Source organism: Bufo bufo, chromosome 1 (assembly GCF_905171765.1).
Source record: "Bufo bufo chromosome 1, aBufBuf1.1, whole genome shotgun sequence".
NCBI lineage: Eukaryota > Metazoa > Chordata > Amphibia > Anura > Bufonidae > Bufo > Bufo bufo.
This window is the reverse complement of record NC_053389.1, coordinates 550,990,377-551,011,670: the sequence shown is the minus strand read 5'-3', so window position 1 is coordinate 551,011,670 and position 21,294 is coordinate 550,990,377. Positions and strand designations below refer to the sequence as shown.

General features: G+C 47.4%; 1 protein-coding gene across 1 annotated transcript in view; it reads right to left on the bottom strand.

Moving 5' to 3' along the window:
- LHFPL3 (LHFPL tetraspan subfamily member 3) overlaps window positions 1-20,885 on the bottom strand; it is a 31,159-nt gene extending 10,274 nt beyond the window's left edge. Inside the window, exon 1 of the mRNA XM_040413953.1 lies at window positions 20,462-20,885. Within this exon, the coding sequence (XP_040269887.1) occupies window positions 20,462-20,885 (424 nt within the window). The remainder of the gene's footprint in view (window positions 1-20,461) is intronic.
- Between the last annotated feature and the right edge of the window lie 409 nt (window positions 20,886-21,294).

The following is a 21,294-nucleotide window of genomic DNA, read 5'->3' as shown; positions in this document are numbered from 1 at the left end:
CCACTGACAGGCATGGTAAAATAAATAGTGCCCTTAAAAAATACAACTTATCCCTCAAAAAATAAGCCCTTATATGGCTATATGAATGGAATATAAAAAAAAGATATGGCTACTGGAACGTGGGGAGGAAAAAATGAAAATGCAACATGCAAAACGGTGTAGTCTGATCCTGCTTTTATACACCTTTCCATCTGTTTTCCACATAATTTTGGTAGGATAGCAAGAAGTAGGGAAGAAAGGTACCACCGAGTTTCTGACAGAGACACATAGGAGCTGCAGAAACAAAACTAATTTTTTTTTATCCAAGACCTTTTGCAGATACATTTGGGTAGTTAAAGGTGTTTTCCGAGTTTTTACTCCTCAGGATAGGTCATCAGTATCTGATTGGTGGGAGCCTGACAACAGGGACCCCCGCCAATCAGCTGTTTGAGAAGTTCTGTGAGCGCTGTGCCCCCTTCTCACAACTTTTCCTAGGTCAGTGACGTCACGTTCATCGATCACATTGACTAGGAGCAGCTCAGCCCCATTCAAGTGAATAGGGCTGAGCGCGATACCAAGCACAGCCGCCATACAATGCACGACGCTGTGCTTGGTCAGCTGTGAGAAGTCAGTGGTGCTCACAGGAGCGCCAACGCCTTCTCAAAGAGCTGATTGGCAGGGGTCCCGGGTGTCGGACCGCCACCGATCAGATACTGATGACCTATCCTGGGAAAAGTGATGGATAAAAGGTAAACCACGGCACTCTCAAAACTTCAGCGTTTCAATATTTACTCACCAATTCTCCGCGACGTTTCGACCAGTGTGGTCTTTCTCAAAGACCACACTGGTCGAAACGTCGCTGAGAATTGGTGAATAAATATTGAAACGCTGAAGTTTTGAGAGTGCCGTGGCATACCTTTTATCCATCAGCAGCTGTGACGGGGTGCTTTCAGACTGGCACCTGACACTGCGGGCACCACCACTACAAAATCCGACCGTTGTGCTGCTGCACCTTCTATTTTTTCTATCCTGAGAATAGGTCATCATTATAAAAATCCTGGAAAATCCTTTTAAAGGTAACTGTCAGCAGATGGCTTTTCAGAGAAAACATAGGGGGAGATTTATCAAACTGGTGTAAAGTAGAATTGGCTTAGTTGCCCATAGCAACCAATAAGATTCCACCTTTCATTCTCCAAAGGAGCTCTGAAAAATGACAGATGGAATATGATTGGTTGCTATGGGCAACTAAGCCAGTTTTACTTTGCACCAGTTTTGATACATTTTCCCCATGGTTGTAAAAAGAGCTGGGCACAAGGAGAAGTGTCTGCTAGGCAGATCCTATGGTTTTCCACACCCAGCTTGATTCACAGATCTTTCCCTATTTACATATAGGGCAACTCTCTTGACATTTATTTTTAGTAAATACTGTTATTCACCAGAATACAACAATTTTATGAGGACTGACAACTGGACAAAGGGGTCTGCCCATTTACAGTATGACTGTCTGCATTTATCGATAGAATGACAATCTGCAGTGACCCCCTCCCCCCATCCAGTTGTCAATGTATTCATAAATCTGAAGAAGAGATGCATAACGCAGAGTTATCGGCATGACACCCAGAAATCTGAACGGCACGGTAGTGAAACTACCCGGGTGGTGTACAAACCGGATTCCAAAAAAGTTGGGACACTATACAGATCGTGAATAAAAACTGAATGCAATGATGTGGAGGTGCCAACTTCTAATATTTTATTCAGAATAGAACATAAATCACGGAACAAAAGTTTAAACTGAGAAAATGTACCATTTTAAGGGAAAAATATGTTGAATCAGAATTTCATGGTGTCAACAAATCCCCAAAAAGTTGGGACAAGGCCATTTTCACCACTGTGTGGCATCTCCCCTTCTTCTTACAACACTCAACAGACATCTGGGGACCGAGGAGACCAGTTTCTCAAGTTTAGAAATAGGAATGCTCTCCCATTCTTGTCTAATACAGACCTCTAACTGTTCAATCGTCTTGGGCCTTCTTTGTTGCACCTTCCTCTTTATGATGCGCTAAATGTTCTCTATAGGTGAAAGATCTGGACTGCAGACTGGCCATTTCAGTACCCGGATCCTTCTCCTATGCAGCCATGATGTTGTGATTGATGCAGAATGTGGTCTGGCATTATCTTGTTGAAAAATGCAGGGTCTTCCCTGAAAGAGATGACGTCTGGATGGGAGCATATGTTGTTCTAGAACCTGAATATATTTTTCTGCATTGATGGTGCCTTTCCAGACATGCAAGCTGCCCATGCCACACGCACTCATGCAACCCCATACCATCAGAGATGCAGGCTTCTGAACTGAGCGTTGATAACAACTTGGGTTGTCCTTGTCCTCTTTGGTCCGGATGACATGGCGTCCCAGATTTCCAAAAAGAACTTCGAATCGTGACTCGTCTGACCACAGAACAGTCTTCCATTTTGCCACACTCCATTTTAAATGATCCCTGGCCCAGTGAAAACGCCTGAGCTTGTGGATCTTGCTTAGAAATGCCTTCTTCTTTGCACTGTAGAGTTTCAGCTGGCAACGGCGGATGGCACGGTGGATTGTGTTCACTGACAATGGTTTCTGGAAGTATTCCTGAGCCCATTCTGTGATTTCCTTTACAGTAGCATTCCTGTTTGTGGTGCAGTGTCGTTTAAGGGCCCGGAGATCACGGGCATCCAGTATGGTTTTACGGCCTTGACCCTTACGCACAGAGATTGTTCCAGATTCTCTGAATCTTCGGATGATGTTATGCACAGTTGATGATGATAGATGCAAAGTCTTTGCAATTTTTCGCTGGGTAACACCTTTCTGATATTGCTCCACTATCTTTCTGCGCGACATTGTGGGAATTGGTGATCCTCTACCCATCTTGGCTTCTGAGAGACACTGCCACTCTGAGAAGCTCTTTTTATACCCAATCATGTTGCCAATTGACCTAATTAGTGTTAATTGGTCTTCCAGCTCTTCGTTATGCTCAAATTTACTTTTTCCAGCCTCTTATTGCTACTTGTCCCAACTTTTTGGGGATTTGTTGACACCGTAAAAATTGGAATCAATGTATTTTTCCTTTAAAATGATACATTTACTCGGATTAAACGTTTGATCTGTCATCTACGTTCTATTACAAATAAAATATTGACATTTGCCATCTCCACATCATTGCATTCAGTTTTTATTCACAATTTGTTTAGTGTCCCAACTTTTTTGGAATCCGGTTTGTATAATGTTTTCCGTATTACCTTAGTCAAAAATTTCTGAATTTAAAGCACAGCCCACTAATAAAGGCTAGCATCCATGAATCTGGGAACAACATTCTGAATGATGACAATCTGTTCACAACGATGAACGCCAAGAGAAAACATAAAACTATTAAAAATGAATAGATATCAACTGTTCAAGCTTTTGAAGTAGGCTGTTGGTTCCCCCTTGTAACAGATGTCTTGCTTCTTTACCATGCTGATCAATTCAAGAATAATTAACTTAAAGGTTAACCCAGCCCAAAACAAAATCAATAATTCTGATGGTAGTCAGATAAATTAAATAAGGCAAATATTACTCATTTGAAATGTTCCATATCTTGGTGGGCTGTTTCCTGGGGTGGATCCCCTTTTAAGACACATTGAAAAATAAAAGAAGCACTCCCACAAATTATTATTCTCTGGCCTGATGTAATCTTATTACCAGTGACTGTATTTGTCAGTTATAACCTCCGTTCTGATCCTCAGCTGTGTGATGTGACCAACACTCTGATCTCTGCCACTCTGATCTGTGCCACTGCCACATGCGGGATGCCGAGGAGCAGCACCCACCTCTCTATATCTGGGGACAGTCATTATCCAGAACTGGACAGATAAGTTTACTATGTTTGTGTGCTTGCACATCACAATGGTTTAGCATTGATGAACATACGGCATTGAACAGTCTTTAAATATATACTGGTGACATCACTACCAGGAGGACTGTTACAATGTGTACTAAGTAAACATTTCTAATTAATGAGATATCTTTGTAATCTAATCCGGGATATGTTCACTATGCCTGGACAACAGTCTCACTGACGGGTATACCTATAGATCAGTTGTGACTGGTGACCTAAAGGATATGTTTAATCACCCATCTGGGTTTCAACACGTGCACCCGGACAAAATTAACACAAAAAAATGAAAACTATACTAATTAAATTCATATGTGAACTGTGATTGATGATCAGGAACCCTTTTAGGTCACTTGAACAAGAGGGTAATCTGGCCGTCTACCTTTGCAATTAAAACGTTTATACGGTTGAAGCTCACATAGAGACCTATCCGTGAATTAAGAACTATTGTGCAGTCGTCTATATAAATATATATATAAAACAGATTGACTATGATGTATAATGCGGTATGGCAAAACAGTAGGTTCTCTGTGATCCCTCATTTTGGTTAAAGCGAACCTTTCACCTCATTTTCACTTGTTAAACTAGCCACAGTACCTTATAGATTATATTGAATGTGTTGTTATCCATGTTAGTGCCGCTTTCCTGCGCTTTTTATTCATAAAAAAAACGTCTTATAAAGTTCTGATTTCTGCTCCAACAGTCAGGCAACAAGTCAAGGGGGTAGCCCTTCCCTCTCCTCTGGCCGTACCTCCCCTGCCCTAACGCCGCCTCTATGCTTTGTGATTGACAGCCGGCTCAGTCGCCGGGACGGCGCTTCTGAATCCTGCGCATGCGCCGTCCTCCTCATTCGCCGCGCGATCCCGTCTTTCTGGCAGACAGAAGCGCGACCATGTAACAGGATCGCGCATGCGCCGTACGCGATGCCTGCCTGTCTGCATTCCCTCCCGTGCGCACGCTCCACTATCTTCAGGCTCCAAGTGCCCCACGTGATCACTGTAGACTTGCCGCAGATTGCAAGCCAGTGATCATCGTGAGCCCCAGAAAGACGGGATCGCGCGGCGAATGAGGAGGACGGCGCATGCGCAGGATTCAGAAGCGCCGTCCCGGCGACTGAGCCGGCTGTCAATCACAAAGCATAGAGGCGGCGTTAGGGCAGGGGCGGTACGGCCAGAGGAGAGGGAAGGGCTACCCCCTTGACTTGTTGCCTGACTGTTGGAGCAGAAATCAGAACTTTATAAGACGGTTTTTTTTATGAATAAAAAGCGCAGGAAAGCGGCACTAACATGGATAACAACACATTCAATATAATCTATAAGGTACTGTGGCTAGTTTAACAAGTGAAAATGAGGTGAAAGGTTCGCTTTAAGTAAGTGACCTCATATAAAGAAGTCTCTTAGATATGATTTTGTCCCCTGATGAATCAGACATCATTGAGGAAACGCGTCAGGACACTGTGTTTATCTGATAAATTGTAATCTATATTTGTTTACGTGTGTGGATTGGATTAAGCGCCGCAGGCTATTTACAGCCATCTTGCGACACATACTTGATCAAACACACTACGTTTTTCTTGCCAGATCAAGTGCCCGTCTTGCAACCGGTGGATGTCTATGTTACCTAAGGGACCATCTTCTGTCTATCGGGCAAAGCTGGGCAGTCCATATTTAGGGAGGGTGACCATAGGGCTATCATACTAGATAGAGGGGAGGAGAGGTAGAGACAGGGACACCTAGGGCGTTGACCCAGCACTGTGTCTTTCTGCCTTGGTACCTCTCATCCCATCTGTATTAAACTTTTTTTTTTTGCTATCCCTATATTTGGTCCTCTCTCATCTCCTAGGAGATTTCATTTTCGCAGGAGACTAGTGTAACCGGTGGTTACAAATTTGAGTGTTTATTATAGAAGAGCCCATTATTTTACTCTTAGACATTAATAAATGTTAAGTTTTATATTAAATAAGCTACCCATCAGTTGTGAATGTACATTGGATTAACTGGGTTTAGCCCACATTTATTAGTAACTGTAGTCTGACTACTATAATTGGTTGTGTTAATATCTGACCCAGCATCTTATGTGTGGAATGTCAGTCTCATCGGAATGAATAGAGAAGTAACCGACATCCTGTCCTGTGTCAGTTGGAGATCAGAGTGCTGGTCACATGACAGGATCAGAGGGAGGGGATAAATCACAAATCCAGTCACCGGTAAGAAGATTACCGTCACTACAGATGAAATCATGTACCTACAGGTCAGAGAATAAATATTTTTGTGTCTAATATTTTCAGGGCTCATTTCATTTTTATAGGCTACCTCTGTTTTGGAGGAACACAAGGTTCAAACCGCAAAGAATTACAATTACAATTTGCTAATATACTTACATCTATTAGGGTGAATAGGACAGGACAAGGGATTAAAAGATCCCAGGTTCTAAGGGGGGAAAATAGTTGTTAAATAAACTGTAAAAAAAAAAAAAAAAAAAAATTGTATAAATCACCCCCATTCCCAATTTTACATGTAAAATATATAAACAATAAATAAATAAAATATTACATATGGCCACGTCCGAAAAGTCCAAAAAAAAAAAAAAAAAAAAAAAAGAGTCTTAGGCCTCATGCACACGACAGTTGTTTTTCTCGGCCTCCGTTCCGTTTTTTTGCGGATAGGATGGGGACCCATTCATTTCAATGGGTCAGCAAAAAAATGCTGATAGTTCATCCGTTTGTGTTCCGCGTCCGTTGTCCGTGTTTCCCTTCAGCAATAAAAATAGTGCATGTCCTACTTTTTTCACATTTGCGGACAAGGATAGGCATTTATTACAAGGGTTCTGTGGAAAAAATCCGTTTTTTTTTGCGGACACATTATTTGCGGACGCAAAAAACAACTGTCGTGTGCATGAGACCTTATGCAGTGAAAACTGCAAAAGAAAAGAAAAACTGCGAGATTTGCCAATTTTTTTTGTCACCTTGTCCCCCCAAAAAATAGGATAGGACTGTCCTGATATGGGCCGGACATTCCATAAAAGGCGGAAATTAGGCTACATGCACACGAACGTTGTTTGTTTCCGTTTTTTGTGGATAGGCTGCGGACCCATTAATTTCATTGGGTCTGCAAAAAATAGGGACAGCACACCGTCTGCTGTCTGCATCAGTATGTCCGTTCCGTAGCCCCGCAAAAAAAATAGAACATATCCTATTGTCCATTTTAGGCATTGTTACAATGGATCCGCAAAATAAAAAAGGATGGCATACGGATGTCAGTATAGCCGGAAGGTCTCTGCTTTTTCAAACAGCAAAAGCCCGTGGCTATTGTCTGCGACCAGCAATAATGCCGATCGGGGAAGCCAGTCATTCATTCTAATATGCTGAGTCTCTCTGAAGAGACCCAGCGTGTTAGAGCTGCAGTTTCTATGTTGGCCAGCAGGTTGTACTGTCTATGGGAAAACAGTATAAGCTTTAATAAATCTGAGTAATGCATATTGTAAGCCTCCTAGAGGGGCTATAAAAAAAAAATAAAAAAAAAAAATGTTAAAACATAAAAAAAAGTATATACAGTGCAGACCAAAAGTTTGGACACACCTTCTCATTCAAAGAGTTTTCTTTATTTTCAGGACTATGAAAAATTGGATTTTTTGTACTCACCGTAAAATCCTTTTCTCGTAGTAGGCATTGGGGGACACAGCACCATGGGCATATGTCCAACTACCACTAGGAGGCACTAGACACAAAAAGTGTTGGCTCCTCCCCGTTGGGCTATACCCTCTCCACAGGCACAAGGCTATTCAGTTTGTACAAAAAGCAGTAGGAGAGAGAAAAAAAGCAAGGAACCAACAACTCCCGTACCGGGAAAGATCAAGAGACCAGCCCGGAAAATCGGAAGTAAAAACATAGGGTGGGATCTGTGTCCCCCAATGCCTACTACGAGAAAAGGATTTTACGGTGAGTACAAAAAATCCAATTTTCTCGTGCATGGCATTGGGGGACACAGCACCATGGGACGTCCCAAAGCAGTCCCCGAGGGTGGGAAAAGAACAGCCATGCCACCGGTTGGGTATACAGGTGCAGGAGAACCATGTGACCCAACAGTAGAAAACACGGAATGGGCAAGAGGTTCCATAACAAGGAAGAAGCCTCAAGGAAGAATCAGAGAAGACTGTCAGCAGCCCAGGAAAAATGCCTGGAAGAAAATCCCAAATGCAAGAAGGCGGCAAAAGGGAACACCGAGCTCAGCCAAGGGCTGGAGAAAAAATTAGGACAGCACCGCGTGTTGGGACTACCTAACGCTCTAAATTGTCTCAGACCCAAAGAGCGAAAAAACCTGTGGTCAACCCCTGACAGGCCAGGGGAGAAGGAAACAAGGAAGTACTGGAAGTCAAACGAGTGAGTGAAGCCGTAGCAAGGCTCACATGTGAAGGGAGCAGGTCTCCCCTCACCGCAAGGCAGATGATGAAGTTATGCGCCCTATTTAAAAGGCGAAAACCCAAGGCTGCTAGAGGAAACCGCCAACCCTTGGAGAAGGAGGGGGTTGTAGGTAAAAGCCAGGAAAAAAGAGTAAGACCTGCGTCCCAAAAACAGGAGATGAGGCCCGAGCCTCGGAAAACAAGATATCACTGTGAAGCGTAAGACCAGAGGAAACTCTGGGCATGTGAAGCATCAGGGGAAAAAAGGAACCAGATACAGGCCCAGGAAATCTCAGCAGGACACACTGGACTGAAAGACATGGAAGTAGAAGGAGAGTACTCCAACCGCCGAAGGAGGAAAGGTTCTACAACAGGAGGAGGTCCCTCCCGAAGGAGACCATACGGCGGAATTGCAAACCGTTGTGCTAAACCACTCAATACCAGGTACTTGACGTGGGAGGATGGGAAAAGAGACACGAATCCCAAGAAGACCACAAGGCTATTGGAACCCATAAAGGGAACAATCAACCCAGGCCCCGATCCCCCCAAAAAAACGATTGCCATGCAGAACCTGAGTGGTCAAATAAACGGGGACCAGGGACTCCAGAAGGAGTACCCGGGATGGGCTCACAAGGAACCAGGAGCTGAACCACCAGAAGACAACGCAAGCCAGAATATCCAGGAAAGGAGAGATGAAACTACCATAGGGGAAGGGACATTGGCCATGGACAACACCCGTTCCAAGAACAGTGACTAGCAAACTGTATACATTGTCCCAGAGAGGACAAGTACAGCAGCTCGGGATGTACCACTAAATTGACAGACATCCATATGCATAAGGAATGCAGAAGTCGCCATGAAAAAGCCGGGTGAGACTACACAGAAATGTAGAAACCAGCCGCGACCGGCGTACTGAAAACTCCCAGGGGGGAGAAAGTACCTGACAGGTGCAAACGACGGCAAGGTCCAAGGGGACTGCCCCTCTGTCATGTAGTACAACTAAGCAGAGAATATAAGGGAATACAGAGAACACCTGGACCCAGAAGGAACTACGGGACCCTGTCCGATGCCAGAGCAACCAGCTGAAAAATTACCTACCAGGCAGGTGTGTGGCGCTCAGTGGTCCTGTCCCTGACCCGTCAGGGAGGACGTCCAGCGATGAAAAACGCTGATGACCCCAGAATGATTCCGTGTGGCGGAGGACATCCAGCGATGACCGAAAACTGCTGCAGCGGCCGATGCACACCAGCTACGTGCCCCAACAAGGTAGAAGATCCAGTGGAGATCCCTGTACTCCACCAGGAATGGGCCACTCTGTAATAGGAAACAACGCGAGTACTCCTCTATAACATGGGGTAACGCGAAGCGCAGCAAACCGTAGTACCTTATAGAGATGGCAAGAGCAACCCTAGCACAAAGGCCAACAACCACCTGGCCATGGTGTAGGGAGCATGGTTGAATGTGGACCACCCGCCAGATCAGAACAGATCAGCCATATACTGGAGCTACAATAAGTAGCACTAGACCGACAAGGTGGGGGTTGGGCTGGCCCACCCCTGCCAGATATGGAAACCATGCACATGCAGAACCAGGATGGCCTGTTGTAGACAGTGCCCTGAGAAGTACAAGGAGACCATTGAGTACGACAGAAACGGAGTGGAGATGTATGGAAGAACCAAAAGGGTGAAACCAACATCCGCAGCACAGATTAGAACCTGGGGGCAGAAAGCACCCAGTAATACAGAAACTGTATGGGCCACAGATTGCACCATAGGGCCCAGCACCTTGAGTAATACAACCACACGCTTAAAATATAGGGAAAGTGGCTGCATGTCTAAGGAGAGTGGAAACATAGCCACAGAATCTGGGAATGCTACTGCATTTGGAGGGTACAGGTACTCAACCTGTAAAGTAGAAATATGGCTGCGTAGTGCAGAAAACGACCAGAAAGGTGTAATGGGTACAGCATCTGGAGATGGTAGAGGTACTACCTTTAAGATCGGAGCAATGTGGCCACATGGTGCACCCTAGAACCAGAGAGGTGCAACGGCTACCGCGTTAGCAATGGTACCTATATTCCGCCCGGGAAGGGGAAAATAGGGCCGCACGGTACCACAAAGAACAAGACAGGTGCACACTACAATCAGGTAGGTGAAATGGCAACTGAAGGAGGCCCTCTATTTCGCCTGAAAAAAAGGGAAACAGGGCCGCATAGTACACCATAGAGCCAGACAGGTGTAACGGCTGCAGCATCAGAGACGGTGCAGGAACTCTACCTATGAAGGGAGTAAGATGGCCGTTTGGTGCACACTATGATGAGGTAGGTGCAATGACCACGGCAATTGGAGGAGGCCTCAATATCTCGTCCGGTAAGGGAGAGAAAATGCCACATGGTACACCATAAAGCCACACAGGAGCAACAGCTACAGCATCAGGAGATGGTGTAGGTACTCTACCTATGAAGGGACCAAGGTGGCAGCTTGGTGCCGACTAGAACCAGACAGAGGCAATTCTACGGCAATTGAAAGTGGCCTCTATATCTCGCCCGTAGGGAGAAATGTTGCCGCAAAGAACACAATAGAGCCCGCCAGGGGTATTGGCTACAGCATCGGAGATGGTGTAGGTACTCTACCTAAGAAAGGAGCACAGTGGCTGGGAACAGACAGGTGCAATTGCCAAGGCAATTGAAGGCGGCCTGTGTATCTCGCCCGGAAGGGAGAAATAGTGCCGCATGGAACACCATAGAGCCAGCCAGGAGTAATGGCTTCAGCATCTGGAGTAGGTGTAGGTACTCTACCTATGAAAAGGAGCAAGGCGGATGGAAACAGACATATATAATTGCTTTTCCTTACCAACCAACAGGAGGCGCTTGCCAAGAACAGGGACCCCCGTTATGAGGTAGAGTGGCGAACACCAGCACCAGGATGGGGACCCGGTGGAAACACTCTCAAATGTGTAGAGCATAGCCCCTGGTATAGGGGAACCAGGAAGGCTTGTCAGGTACAGCCTATGGCAGTGGTGCAGGTACCCCCCTGTTAAGGAGAAGGCGTACGTACCAGAGACACCAAGTAGGTGACTCATTATGCTAAACACGGGGACGGCTGCCTTACCTGTGCGGTTGAATACCTGTGCAGTCAGGGGAGCGCCATCCGAAAATCCACTAGAGGGGATACCAACCCTGGGTAGGAGAGGTTCCTCCGTGCACGTTAGTCTTGACCTCCCAGAGGTTTCTGTATGGAGGAAGACCGCCTGATGCTCTGTTCCGAGGGAATCGGTGCAGAGGTGTCCCCCGAGGCAACGGATGGGGTGACGGGAAAGGATTCGTCACCAGCCTCAGGCCTGTCCTGGGGAGGACCCGAGGATGCCGAGGAGGGGTGGAATCCTGTTGAGACCACCCGAGGTTGTACTGTGAGCTACCCCATGCCGGACCCGGTATCTGAGCATGCCTCATCTGCAGGGAGGACCCTGGGAGGGCATAGGTGGCCGCAATTGGATAGGTAGCGGTCCAGCGACTCCGCCAGGGATTGGGAGAGTCGGACAAGGTTCCCATGGCTTTGACAAAGAGGGAGACCATTCAGAAGGGACCTACACAAAAGGATTTGGTCAGGGGACACAATGGGGTCTGGAAAGAGGTACTTCACACAAGCAGGGACAGGCCGACCGCATGGCAGCCTTCGTAGACAGCGGACGCACGTGAAAAGACGTGGCGATCCGAGGAGAGGCTGGGAGAGGAGACCCTCATAGAGCAGCCAGCAGAGGCTGTCATATCTGGACCCGGATGCCCTGTTCCCCAAAGAGGTGCTGCAGCAGCTATAGAGGCTGCAGGAGAAATGAAGCAATTGAGGAGGGGTGGGGGGGGGGAACGACTTGAGTGATCCCTATGTACAGCATTAGCTGCCTTCACACAGTACATAGGACAATGACCTAAAGGGGGTCTGCAGTTCTTTTAAACTGAGGATCTATCCACTGGATAGATAACCCACGTTAGATCCAGTAAAGGGAGGAGAGAGATAGCCCCTCCCGCGGGCCGGGCGGGGTCTGAAAAGCCCGGGAAGCAAGGAGGAGGGGCCGGGAAGATCGCGGCCTAGCAGGCCCAAAAGCCGGGGCCTCGATTTATGAGGCGGCCGGGAATGGAGCGAGGGGGGCGGGACGAATCGCGGCCGACCGAGGGGCCTCCGGACCCACAAAACTAGGTGAGGAGGGGGGGGGGGGGGGGGGGGGGAGCGACGCCGGGGGGTGGGCGGAACAGGGCAAACAGAGCACCTGGGAGCCGGGAACGGGCCATGGAAGATGAGGCCTAGTCCCTGCAAAAACCGGGGACTAAAGTAGCGGGGAAGGCCCAGAAGAAGCGACGCCTGGACTGTGTGGCCAGGGAGGAGAGAAAAAACCAACCAAGGGGGAAGAGAAAGGTGGAGGAAGATGGAAGCTTCCCAGGACCCCCAGCTAAGGTGGATCCCACCCCCCTGGCCACAGGAGGGAACCTAACCCTGGGGCAGGGACAGGGGAATATACTCACTATACTCACCATCTGATGTCTTCGGGCGCCGCAGGGTCACCCCTTCGGCAGACTCAACACGGGAACCGTGGGAATGCCGGCAAGCCACTGCGGATGCAGTCTGTGGGGACTGGGTGACCGGCGATGGTACAGAAGTACGCGCCCGCAGGGGGGGCAACTAAAGTGGAACACGATGGAGCCCCAGCCTGCAGCAGGTATAACGGTGGAGATCACCGAGACCTGCAGAAGAGAGAAAAAAAGAATAAAATAAAAAATAAACAGCAGGACCTGCAAAAAAGCAGGACAGGTCTGCCTCCTACGGACACTAGACAAAAACTGAATAGCCTTGTGCCTGTGGAGAGGGTATAGCCCAACGGGGAGGAGCCAACACTTTTTGTGTCTAGTGCCTCCTAGTGGTAGTTGGACATATACCCATGGTGCTGTGTCCCCCAATGCCATGCACGAGAAATTGTAGATTCACACTGACGGCATCTAAACAATGAATTAACACATGTGGAATTATATACATAACAAACAAGTGTGAAACAACTGAAAATGTCATATTCTAGGTTCTTCAAAGTAGCCAACTTTTGCTTTGATTACTGCTTTGCACACTCTTGGCATTCTCTTGATGGGCTTCAAGAGGTAGTCCCCTGAAATGGTTTTCACTTCACAGGTGTGCCCTGTCAGGTTTAATAAGTGGGATTTCTTGCCTTATAAATGGGGTTGGGACCATCAGTTGGGTTGAGGAGAAGTCAGGTGGATACACAGCTGATAGTCCTACTGAATAGACTGTTAGAATTTGTATTATGGCAAGAAAGAAGCAGCAAAGTAAAGAAAAACGAGTGGCCATCATTACTTTAAGAAATGAAGGTCAGTCAGTCAGCCGAAAAATTGGGAAAACTTTGAAAGTAAGGGCTATTTGACCATGAAGGAGAGTGATGGGGTGCTGCGCCAGATGACCTGGCCTCCACAGTCACCGGACCTGAACCCCATCAAGATGGTTTGGGGTGAGCTGGACCGCAGAGTGAAGGCAAAAGGGCCAACAAGTGCTAAGCATCTCTGGGAACTCCTTCAAGACTGTTGGAAGACCATTTCAGGGGACTACCTCTTGAAGCTCATCAAGAGAATGCCAAGAGTGTGCAAAGCAGTAATCAAAGCAAAAGGTGGCTACTTTGAAGAACGTAGAATATGACATATTTTCAGTTGTTTCACACTTGTTTGTTATGTATATAATTCCACATGTGTTAATTCATAGTTTTGATGCCTTCATAGTCATGAAAATAAAGAAAACTCTTTGAATGAGAAGGTGTGTCCAAACTTTTGGTCTGTACTGTATATATATATATATATATATATATATATACACTGCTCAAAAAAATAAAGGGAACACTTAAACAACGCAATGTAACTCCAAGTCAATCACACTTCTGTGAAATCAAACTGTCCACTTAGGAAGCAACAGTGAGTGACAATCAATTTCACATGCTGTTGTGCAAATGGGATAGACAACAGGTGGAAATTATAGGCAATTAACAAGACACCCCCAATAAAGGAGTGGTTCTGCAGGTGGTCACCACAGACCACTTCTCAGTTCCTATGCTCCCTGGCTGATGTTTTGGTCACTTTTGAATGCTGGCGGTGCTTTCACTCTAGTGGTAGCATGAGACGGAGTCTACAACCCACACAAGTGGCTCAGGTAGTGCAGCTTATCCAGGATGGCACATCAATGCGAGCTGTGGCAAGAAGGTTTGCTGTGTCTGTCAGCGTAGTGTCCAGAGCATGGAGGCGCTACCAGGAGACAGGCCAGTACATCAGGAGACGTGGAGGAGGCCGTAGGAGGGCAACAACCCAGCAGCAGGACCGCTACCTCCGCCTTTGTGCAAGGAGGAACAGGAGGAGCACTGACAGAGCCCTGCAAAATGACCTCCAGCAGGCCACAAATGTGCATGTGTCTGCTCAAACGGTCAGAAACAGACTCCATGAGGGTGATATGAGGGCCTGACGTCCACAGGTGGGGGTTGTGCTTACAGCCCAACACCGTGCAGGACGTTTGGCATTTGCCAGAGAACACCAAGATTGGCAAATTCGCCACTGGCGCCCTGTGCTCTTCACAGATGAAAGCAGGTTCACACTGAGCACATGTGACAGAGTCTGGAGACGCCGTGGAGAACGTTCTGCTGCCTGCAACATCCTCCAGCATGACCGGTTTGGCATTGGGTCAGTAATGGTGTGGGGTGGCATTTCTTTGGAGGGCCGCACAGCCCTCCATGTGCTCGCCAGAGGTAGCCTGACTGCCATTAGGTACCGAGATGAGATCCTCAGACCCCTTGTGAGACCATATGCTGGTGCGGTTGGCCCTGGGTTCCTCCTAATGCAAGACAATGCTAGACCTCATGTGGCTAGAGTGTTTCAGCAGTTCCTGCAAGATGAAGGCATTGATGCTATGGACTGGCCCGCCCGTTCCCCAGACCTGAATCCAATTGAGCACATCTGGGACATCATGTCTCGCTCTATCCACCAACGTCACGTTGCACCACAGACTGTCCAGGAGTTGGCAGATGCTTTAGTCCAGGTCTGGGAGGAGATCCCTCAGGAGACCGTCCGCCACCTCATCAGGAGCATGCACAGGCATTGTAGGGAGGTCACACAGGCACGTGGAGGCCACACACACTACTGAGCCTCATTTTGACTTGTTTTAAGGACATTACATCAAAGTTGGATCAGCCTGTAGTGTATTTTTCCACTTTAATTTTGAGTGTGACTCCAAATCCAGACCTCCATGGGTTGGAAAATTTGATTTCCATTTTTTTTATTTTTGTGTGATTTTGTTGTCAGCACATTCAACTATGTAAAGAACAAAAGTATTTCAGAAGAATATTTAATTAACTCAGATCTAGGATGTGTTATTTTTGTGTTCCCTTTATTTTTTTGAGCAGTGTATATATATATACACTCACCTAAAGAATTATTAGGAACACCTGTTCTATTTCTCATTAATGCAATTATCTAGTCAACCAATCACATGGCAGTTGCTTCAATGCATTTAGGCGTGTGCTCCTGGTCAAGACAATCTCCTGAACTCCAAACTGAATGTCAGAATGGGAAAGAAAGGTGATTTAAGCAATTTTGAGCGTGGCATGGTTGTTGGTGCCAGACGGGCAGGTCTGAGTGTTTCACAATCTGCTCAGTTACTGGGATTTTCACGCACAACCATTTCTAGGGTTTACAAAGAATGGTGTGAAAAGGGAAAAACATCCAGTATGCGGCAGTCCTGTGGGCAAAAATGCCTTGTGGATGTTAGAGGTCAGAGGAGAATGGGCCGACTGATTCAAGCTGATAGAAGAGCAACGTTGACTGAAATAACCACTCGTTACAACCGAGTTATGCAGCAATGCATTTGTGAAGCCACAACACACACAACCTTGAGGCAGATGGGCTACAACAGCAGAAGACCCCACCGGGTACCACTCATCTCCACTACAAATAGGAAAAAGAGGCTACAATTTGCACGAGCTCACCAAAATTGGACTGTTGAAGACTGGAAAAATGTTGCCTGGTCTGATGAGTCTCGATTTCTGTTGAGACATTCAAATGGTAGAGTCCGAATTTGGCGTAAACAGAATGAGAACATGTATCCATCCTCTGATGGCTACTTCCAGCAGGATAATGCACCATGTCACAAAGCTCGAATCATTTCAAATTGGTTTCTTGAACATGACAATGAGTTCACTGTACTAAAATGGCCCCCACAGTCACCAGATCTCAACCCAATAGAGCATCTTTGGGATGTGGTGGAACGGGAGCTTTGTACCCTGGATGTGCATCCCTCAAATCTCCATCAACTGCAAGATGCTATCCTATCAATATGGGCCAACATTTCTAAAGAATGCTATAAGCACCTTGTTAAATCAATGCCACGTAGAATTAAGGCAGTTCTGAAGGCAAAAGGGGGTCCAACACCGTATTAGTATGGTGTTCCTAATAATTATTTAGGTGAGTGTGTGTGTGTGTATATATATATATATATATATATATATATATATATATATATATTAAAAAAAACAACTTAAATTATCCCCTTTCCCTAGACTAAAATAAATAAATACATAAATAATAAAAAATATATATACATCATGGACATCGCTTCTCTTAGGGCTCTTTCACACCTGCGTTCTTTTCTTCCGGCATAGAGTTCCGTCGTCGGGGCTCTATGCCGGAAGAATCCTGATCAGGATTATTCCCATGCATTCTGAATGGAGAGAAATCCGTTCAGGATGCATCAGGATGTCTTCAGTTCCGGAACGGAACGTTTTTTGGCCGGAGAAAATACTGCAGCATGCTGCGCTTTTTGCTCCGGCCAAAAATCCTGAAGACTTGCCGCAAGGCCGGATCCGGAATTAATGCCCATTGAAAGGCATTGATCCGGATCCGGCCTTAAGCTAAACGTCGTTTCGGCGCATTGCCGGAGCCGACATTTAGCTTTTTCTGAATGGTTACCATGGCTGCCGGGACGCTAAAGTCCTGGCAGCCATGGTAAAGTGTAGCGGGGAGTGGGGGAGCAGCATACTTACCGTCCGTGCGGCTCCCGGGGCGCTCCAGAGTGACGTCAGGGCGCCCCAAGCGCATGGATCACGTGATCGCATTGGACACGTCATCCATGCGCATGGGGCGCTCTGACGTCATTCTGGAGCCCCCCTGGAGCCGCACGGACTGTAAGTATACCGCTCCCCCCATTTTGAAGTTCCGTATTCAAATGCTTTCAGTACACTTGCGTTTTTCCAGATCCGGAGTGTAATTCCGGCAAGTGGAGTACACGCCGGATCCGGACAACGCAAGTGTGAAAGAAGCCTTAGGCTACTTTCACACTTGCGTTTGGAGCGGATCCGTCTGGTGTCTGCACAGACGGATCCGCTCCTATAATGCAAACGCTTGCATCCGTTCAGAACGGATCCGTCTGCATAACTGGTTTTTACAGATCTGATTTTTCATTTTGTGAAAATTCAGATCCAACAGTATATTCTAACACAGAGGCGTTCCCATGGTGATGGGGACGCTTCAAGTTAGAATATACTAAAAGAACTGTGTACATGACTGCCCCCTGCTGTCTGGCAGCACCCGATCTCTTACAGGGGGCTGTGATCCGCACAAATATTGTGCGAATCATAGCCCCCTGTAAGAGATCAGGTGCTGCCAGGCAGGAGGGGGCAGACCCCCTCCCTCCCCTGTATTAAATGTGACCAGTGCGGCCCCCCTCCCTCTATATTCATTGGTGGCCAGTGCGGCCCCCCCTCCCAGTATTAAATGTGACCAGTGCGGCCCCCCTCCCTCTATATTCATTGGTGGCCAGTGCGGCCCCCCCCTCCCTCCCTCCCCAGTATTAAATGTGACCAGTGCGGCCCCCCTCCCTCTATATTCATTGGTGGCCAGTGCGGATTCCCAGTATTAAATGTGACCAGTGCGGCCTCCCCTCTCCCCCCCCTAATTAAAATCACCCCCCCCATCATTGGTGGCAGCGGAGAGTTCCGATCGGAGTCCCAGTTTAATCACTGGGGCTCCGATCGGTTACCATGGCAGCCAAGACGCTATTGCAGTCTTGGCTGCCATGGTTACTTAGCAATAAATAGAAGCATTATACTTACCTGCGATGTCTGTGACCGGCCGGGAGCTCCTCCTACTGGTAAGTGAAAGGTCTGTGCGGTGCATTGCTTATAGCACAGACCTGTCACTTACCAGTAGGAGGAGCGCCCGGCCGGTCACAGACATCGCAGCTCGCAGGTAAGTATAATGCTTCTAAAAATTGCTAAGTAACCATGGCAACCAGGACTGCAGTAGCGTCCTGGTTGCCATGGTTACCGATCGGAGCCCCAGCGATTAAACTGGGACTCCGATCGGTACTCTCCGCTGCCACCAATGATGGGGGGGGGGGGGGATTTTAATTAGGGGGGGGGGGGAGAGGGGAGGCCGAACTGGTCTACGCAAATGCCATAAATGTGGATTTTGATGGGTTGGTTTATGGGCGCCATGTTGTTTTTGAACAGCCTCTGGTATACCAGTACAGCCATTTTTCTTGACGGAGCTGTCTGAGGGCTTATATTTTTGCGGGATGAGTTGTCATCATTAGTTCTATTTTGGGGTACATACGACTTTTGGATCACTTAACGCTTTTTGGGAACCAGGATGAAGAAAAGGCAGCAACTCTGTCATTCCTTTTTGGGTTTTGATATTGCGGCCGTGCATGAAAAATGGCATGTCATCTTTATTCAGCTGGGCAGTACAATTACAGAGGTACCGATTTTACACATAGAATTTTTTGAACAGAAAATCATGTTTTTGCGCTGCCATTTTCTGAAATAAATATTTTTTAACACTGTTCTGGTGATGGTCTTGTGTGAGGACTTGTTTTTTGTGGGATGAGGTAATGTTATCATCGGTACTATGGAGTACTTGGAGTACATATGATTTTTTGATTGCATGCTTTTATGAATTTTGTGAGGCAAGGTAGCAAAAAAATGGCAGTTCTGGCATAGTTTTTATTTTTTTCACAGCAATCACCTGACAGGGTAGATCATGTGATTTTTTTTATTTTTTAAGAGCAGTGCCCCTGTACTGATCAAGTGAGCAGTTTCTGTGCCCATCCGATCATGTACGGCAGATTGCGGGAAGTCACTTCTCAATGCACTGTACATGTAAGGGTCCATTCAGACGTCTGTAGTTCAGGGTCCGCATCCGTTCCGCAATTTATGGGCCGAATGCGGACCTATTCACTTCAATGGGGCCGCAAAAGATGCGGGCAGCAAACCATGTTCTGTCTGCATCCGTTTTTCTGTTCCTTGGCCCTGCAAAAAAAATAGGGCATGTCCTAATCTTGCCCACAATCGCAGACAAGAATAGGCATTTCTATCACAGGGCGGTCCACAAATTGCGGAAAGCACACCGCCGGTATCCGTGTTTTGCGGATCCGCAATTTGCAGACTGCAAAACACTTGAGGACATCTGAATGGACCCTAAGGTGCATGTTGGGAAGGGGTTAACTTAGTACAAAGATTGTGCACCTATGTATAGAAATCCACAGGAAGCTCTGACTACATCTCTTGCTATCTAGTTTTACAGTATTACTGTTTTCACTTGTAAGGGCTCGTTCACATCTGCGCTTGATGTTCTGCCAAAAAGTGCGCCCAAAAAATACAGCACTTATGTTATTTTTGCTCTTCTGCCCTTTTAACGTACCAGTATAATGGAAACTGCGAGCGCTGATGTGAACATGGCCTAAAAATTCCAGCACCCAGAATACATGGAAACTAGTGCAAACAGAAAGGGTCAGTGTTGACCACAGCAGCCAATCAGAATCCAGCTATCATTTTCCTATGGTGTTTAGCAAGATGAAAAATGGGATCTGATTGGTTGCCAGTCCTGCACTAGTTTTTGGGCACCAGGCCCATTGTTCTTCACTATGGTAGGCCTACAATGGAGGGGAGGACGGGACACTGGCATTCTTGTAGTCTACATGGGTCTTAGGAGGTAAACTTGCTACTAATTCCTCCTCAAAGTTATGGAATGTATGGAAAGATCAAGAATCCAGATACTCACCCACTGGGCAGTGCCAGGCAAGCAGAGATCAGCCAGGTAAGGGCAGCTGATCGCCACATGGACTTCCCTCTTGAGGCCAGCAACTCACCTGAGGAAAGCTGCATCCAGGCGCAGATCTTATACACGGTGGCCGTGTTACAGAAGAAGAACAGGACGAAGGACACGATGCAGGCGATGATCAGCGTCATGGACAGGCCGATGAAGAAGGAGGCGGCTTTGAAGGCTCCGGAGGGAATGGAGGAGAAATCAGTGAAGCTGCCGGTGCAGGTGAGCTCTTTGGAGAAGCCGCTACCGATGCAATAGTGGAAGAGTCCGAAATAGCCGGCCTGAGGGGTGTCCACGCCGTCCCCTATCCAGTAGGGCTGGATGAAGCAAACGATGTTGACGATGGCGAAGAGGATGGTGAAGATCGCCCACAGCACCCCGATGGCCCGGGAGTTGCGGATGTAATTGGCGTGGTAGATCTTGGCCGCCTCCTGGGGGGACAGCATCGCTAAGCTTGAGTCTGGCATCCTGGACGTCGCGGACGGGGACACTGCTGACTGACGAGACAAATCACAGCAGCGGCGGCATGGAGGAGAGAGACTGATGCTGCGAGACACAGCCCGTCATGGAGACTCCCTTTCCACACACACACAGCAGACCCGTCCTCCGAACTATCTCTGCAGACCGTTAACGGTCACTGCGACCCGCAGCAGAGCTGCATCCTAATGTGTCAGGAGCAGACGGTACCACGACGAGAGGGGAGGGGAGCGGCCAAGGCAGGAACGTATGCTGGCTGTCTGAGCAGAGATGACAGGAGGGTACCAATCGCGGCGTGCACGTGACATCCCTCCTCATTCCCCCTATTGGTGCAGCGTGTGAGCGAGTCCAGGGCACGTGCTGGTGACGAGGGGGCGCGGGAAGTGTGAGGTGAGGAGA